At 39.0% G+C, this 5,966-nt stretch overlaps 1 protein-coding gene across 1 annotated transcript in view; it reads left to right on the top strand.

Annotated features, from left to right (window-relative positions):
- Positions 1 to 1,830: 1,830 nt before the first annotated feature.
- The window catches only part of TWSG1 (twisted gastrulation BMP signaling modulator 1), a 62,397-nt gene continuing 58,261 nt past the window's right edge, over positions 1,831 to 5,966 (top strand). Inside the window, exon 1 of the mRNA XM_011983915.1 lies at positions 1,831 to 1,989. Within this exon, the coding sequence (XP_011839305.1) occupies positions 1,867 to 1,989 (123 nt within the window). The 5' untranslated portion in view covers positions 1,831 to 1,866. The remainder of the gene's footprint in view (positions 1,990 to 5,966) is intronic.

Consider the following 5,966-nt stretch of genomic DNA (forward strand, 5'->3'; position numbering starts at 1 on the left):
ACGTGATGGTTTCTAACTCCTTAGGAAAAGATAAGTCCTTTAATTCTGTTACCTGATTTGGACATGGCCGTAGTTACTTGAATACTTTTTCCAGTGAAATCTGGGGAGTAAGATGAATTTGTGGAACATTTCATAAGACAACCGTAAAAGTTGGGGGAGGGAGAAAATCCCAGTTTTCGTGGTTGTAGGATGAAAACTAGTTCCACGACAATTAGTTTCCAAATAACCTTATTTGGCCCCTGCGTATATGTACTGGTTGCTCCAGAAATCATCCTATTTGGTATGCGGCGTTAAATACATTAGGAAATTAGGTTACTAACGGTCTTTAGGGAATGCTTTGTGAGCCTCAGTAATGATCACCAGGGCTTTCTCTTTCAAAATTGACTCATACCAGGCCCAAAGCCCTTTATTCTTTTCACTCTTTTATTGTTTTTTCTTTAATGTACTTTGTAACACTTAGAATAAAAGTTTAGAGTAATCATAAATGCCCCCATAAACTCACTGTTTATCCCTCTTATGTCAGTAGTCATTTATTTTAATTTATTATGTTTGATAGGGAGGTGTTTTAACCTGAAGAAATTATATCTTCCCGTATTTAAAGTTTAATAACTATGTATACTCTTTGGCTCCTGTCAAACTGTATTTGTGCTAGTCTTTTTTCCTTCTTCTTTTTGAACTATAGTATCTTCTTAGTAACTCTGAAGAATGCATGATACTAATAGAATTAAAAGAATATCTTGGCCGGCCGCTGTGGCTCACCCCTGTAGTCCCAGCACTTTGGGAGGCCGAGGCGGGTGGATCACCTGAGGTCAGGAGTTTGAGACCAGCCTGGCCAATATGGTGAAACCCCGTCTCTACTAAAAATACAAAAATTAGCTGCACATGGTAATAGGCGCCTGTGATCCCAGCTACTCAGGAGGCTGAGACAGGAGAATCGCATGAACCTGGGAGGCGGAGGTTGCAGTGAGCGGAGATTGCTCCACTGCACTCCAGCATGGGCAACGGAGAGAGACTCCGTCTCAGAAAACAAAAACAAAAAAAGAATATCTTCACAGTCTAATAATTACCCAGAGTTCTTAATGCAATTAATAATTTACACTGCCTTTTGTTATTTGCTCAATTATTTAAGAAGTGACTCTGTGGACTACTTCTTGCTTTGAGCTGCTCTATTCTGTCTAAACCCTAGAATAATTTCCATTTAAAATTTTGTTTTGATTCTAAGAATGGAAATTAAATATCTTAAAATTATAATACAATATTAATAGTTTTATATGGTCTTAAAGTTGAATAATGGAGCTAAAACTAAAGTTGAATAGTAGCAGTGCAGTATTGAAACTAGCTATTTGCCTGATGTATTCTCAGGTTACTGAGGGTTTAGATATACTCACTCTACTTTCACAGTCACCATTTCTGGATAGTCTGAGGAACTGTAGTGTTCTAGGTCCTCGAAGATTGCTATGAAGCCATTATTATATAAAATTACTGTTTATTTTTAAATGTTTATATAATCTTTCATTGAGAATCATCTTTAAATGATCACTCAAAAGTTTTTTGAAGACCAGGCATGGTGGTATTGTCTGTAGTCTCAGATAACTGGGAGGCTGAGGTGGGAGAATCACTTGAACCCAGGAATTGAAGGCTGCAGTGAGCTGTGATTGCACCACTGTACTTCAGCCTGGGCAACAGAGCAAGACTCTAAAAAAGAAAGAAAAAGTCTATTGACACAAACAATGAGTCTTAGTTTATGTTTTGTTTTTCATTTTTATATTTGTTTTTACCCTAGCACTTGCCTTTGAATTAAAGTTATGTTTGTTTGTTTGTTTGTTTAGCTTCCTGGGAGTTACTGATCATCTTCTTTGAAGAAACATGAAGCTACACTATGTTGCTGTGCTTACTCTAGCCATCCTGATGTTCCTGACATGGCTTCCAGCATCACTGAGCTGTAACAAAGCACTCTGTGCTAGTGATGTGAGCAAATGCCTTATTCAGGTAGGACTAAGAGTACTTTTATTAATATTGAACTATATTGTAGAGCAGAAACATTATGTTTATATACAGATATAGGGTATGAGTGTTGGGTCAGGGCCTCAGGTACTGAATCATGACCCACAGGTCTGGATTTTTACCGTCACAGCAATCATATATGTAGCAAGGTTAGATTCAAGAAGTTCAATACTGAGTATAATATCCTGTTGTATAAACATGTCATTACAAGGTGATGAGCACTCTATTCAGATGATTTAAGGGGTTCCCTTGTGTAATCTAATTAACATAGCAAAGAGGTTCAATGACTGTATTTAGAAAAAAAATTAGCTGATCAAATAATAAATTGTTACCCTAAGTACGATGTATTAGTTTTCTATTGCTATGTAACAAATTACCCCAAAACATAGCAACTTAGTGCAATAAACATGTATTATTTCATGCAGTTTCTGAGGGCCTGGAATCTGGGAGCAGTTTAGCCAGGGGACTGTGGCTCAGGGTCTCCCACAATGTTGCAGGCAAGTCGTTGGCTGGGATTGGACAATCTGTTTCCAAGATACTTCGCAGTTATATCTTTTCCAATCATCAAGGCAGGCCTCTTAATGTAGCCACCACGGTCATTTTTCTGGGGAGAAAAGTAAGAGTAAGTGATGCGGCTCAGTTACCAGGCTGGTATTGAACTCCTGATTAGCTTCCCTTCTAGTTGCTGGCTGTGCACTCAGAAATTCAGTAACCACACACATTAGCATTCTATGTAAAGTGTGAGTCAGCTAACATGACTGTAACCCTCACTCAAGACTAACTGTGTGTATGTGCTGGAGTGACAGTTGTTTTTATACATCAGAAACATTTTGTGCTTATTTCTGACATTTTGGTCCTTCTCGCTAATAGTTGGAATTTTACTTGCCCCCGTTTCATACTCTGATAACCCTAACTTTGCATTTCAAACCAAAACATTGAACTAGGGAAGTCTGTTTGTTGTTCAGTTTTTAACTTTCTTGCTGTGGACATTTTCAGGTATAAAAGGAGAAGAATATAATGAACCATCCATGAGTAGTTACTGCAGTCACTACCTCACGGCTACTCTTGTTTCATCTATACCCTCCTTCACTATCCACTCCCAGCTCTGTTTTAATTTCAAGCAAATCCCTTGATACTGTTTTGTTGATAATTCTAATATGTATCTCTAAAAGAGAACTCTTTACCAACATAGCTATTAGAGCAACTGTACAGTTTAAAAATTAACACTAATTCTTTAATCACCTAATTTTGTATGTGGAAATCTTAATAAGGCACGCCTGCTTAGGCTTGTGTTGGCTGGAAATTTTGTGTCTGCACATGAAGCCCAGTTTTGTGCTATGGTCAGATGAGGAGTCTGTGGTATCTCCCAGGTTGTTTCAATGTAGCTTCATTATTCATTATTCAAAATAAAGTCTCATAACATTTGCTATATTCATGTTTAGATGGAGATTCTCTTTAATTCCAAATTATATTCTTTACTCTTCAACTCTATAACTTGCATTAGTTCAAGTAATTAAAAATTATACTTTGACCAGGCACAGTGGCTCATGCCTCGTAATCCCAGCACTTTGAGAGATTGAGGCAAGAGGATCGCTTGAGCCCAGGAGTTTCAGACCAGCCTGGGAATCACAGTGAGACCCTGTCTCTACAACAAATGATCTTTAAAAATTAGCTGGGCATGTTCATGTACGCCTGTAGTCTCAGCTACTTGGGAGGCTGAGGCAGGAGGATCATTTGAGCCCAGGAGGTTGAGGCTGCAGTGAGCTATGAATGTGCCACTGCACTGAAGCCTGGAAATAGAGCAAGACCTTGTCTCAAAAAAAAGAAAAAAAAAGTGTACTTTATTTAAAATACCTTGCTTTTAAAGGGAGTATTTAAAAGAGAAAGCTTTTGGTTAATATGGGTAGATACTTGCAAAGGTTTTTTGTTTGTTTGAGTCTTTAAAATTTTTTTGGCTCTATTATGGCTTACTACAGCCTTGACCTCCCAGGCTCCAGCGATCCTCCCATCTCAGCCTCTGGAGTAGCTGGGACTACAGGCACGCGGCACTGTGCCTGGCTGATTTATTTTCTATTTTTGGTAGAGACGGGGTTTTGCCATGTTGCCAATGCTAGTCTCAAACTTCTGAGCTCAAGCGATCTGCCACCTCAGCCTCCCAAGTGCTGGGATTACAGGTGTGAGCCACCGTGCCTGGCCAGTTAAAAAAATTTTAAAAATTACAATTACAAAAATTAGCCAGGCATGGCAGCCCATGCTTGTAATCCCAACTACTTGGGAGGCTGAGACAGGAGAATCACTTGAACCCAGGAGGCAGAGGTTGCAGTGAGCTGAGGTCGCGCCACTGTACTCCCACCTGGGCAACGGAGCAAGACTGTGTCTCAAAAAAAAATTATAACACTTAAACAAAATACTTCAAAATGTAAAGAGTGCTATATCAGTGTAAAAAAACCGGAAAAGCAAATGGAGCTCCACCTAACGCAAATGGTGATTCTAGTAAACAAAATAAGCTAGGATATATATTCAGTCACAAATTCATGGATGCTGACATTTCTGAGATTCCTGTTGTTCCTTCAGAGCCAGGAAACATCAAACTTTTTTCTGGAGTAGCAGATAAACTTTCCTGGTGGATGACAGACTACTTGGGGTTAGAAAAGATCTAGGGCTCAAATATTGAGAATTTTCCTGTTTGTTTATTCACAAACGTTTATTGAGTGTTGAAATGAAATGTGATTAGTTCCACTCTTCACCTGGTTTTGTGGACTCCCAAACTCTAGCAGATTATTTCACGTTCTGAGCTTTAGTTTCCGTGTGTTCCTCTTTCTATGGCTGTGTGGCAAACCACCCCAAAAACCGGGGGGTGGAAACAACATTTATTTTGCTCACGAATTTGCATTCTGAGCAGGGCTCTGTGGAAGAGTTCATCTCTGTTCCACGTGGCATTAGCAGGGCGGCTTGAAGGTGGTGGGAGTGGAAGTATCTGAAACAGCACTGTAGACAGAGCTTTCTGCGATGATGGAAAAGATCTACATCTACCCCGTGCAATGCAGTAGAATCTAGCCCTACGTGGCTACCAAGGACTTGAAATGTGACTAGTATGACTGAAAATCTGATTTTAAATTTAATTCAATTTTAATTTCATTAACTGCATAGCTGCATATGACTAGTGGCCACTGTATTGGACATTGAACATCTGAAGGCTCACTGATAAAGTCTAAAACCTGGGCTAGGAAGATTCTTCAGGTATACGTCTTTTCCTGACTTCTCCTCCCCTTCTTCCCTTCTCTATCCCCATCTCCCTCCCTCTCTCCCTTTCACTCTGTCTGTGTGTGTATGTGTGTGTTTCTGTGGTCCTGATATATGATCTCTCCTGCGGGTCCACTTGGATTTAAGTGGAGGGAACATAGGCCCCACCTCTGTTGGAGGAGTGACAGTGTCATGTTGTAAGCTGAACATGTGGATGGGATAGAATGGTGTGGCCATCTGTGGAAAATATACTCTGCCACATTTAAACTGTAAAGTGAGTTGACTGGCTAGGTGAGCTCAAAATTTTCTTCTAGTTCTAGGCAGTTTTAAAGAAAGAAACCAACTAGTATGTGTCAAATATTCTCTTTTTTTCATCAGAGTAATAAATTATTAAATTATTAGAAGGATACATGGTGGAAAAATGAATCCTTTGATCTAATTCTCCTTACTCATTCTATTACCATGGGAAAAACACTTTTAATCTAACTGCTTGTATTTTTACTTCTGTTAGTAATTTTTAGCCATGTGCCTAAATAATATGCTTGTACTGCTATTTCTTGATTTATCAATTTTAGATGTTATATATCTAAAATTGCCTTTCTGCTATAACAGATAAGGTCATAGCTCATCATGTTCTTCTTCCCACTCCTGCCCTGACACACTTGTATCACAGTTTTGAGTTTATCTCTTGGTTATTTTTTCAATTTCTTCAATATATT

This window comes from Mandrillus leucophaeus, unplaced genomic scaffold (genome assembly GCF_000951045.1).
Source record: "Mandrillus leucophaeus isolate KB7577 unplaced genomic scaffold, Mleu.le_1.0 Scaffold257, whole genome shotgun sequence".
In the NCBI taxonomy this organism is placed as follows: domain Eukaryota; kingdom Metazoa; phylum Chordata; class Mammalia; order Primates; family Cercopithecidae; genus Mandrillus; species Mandrillus leucophaeus.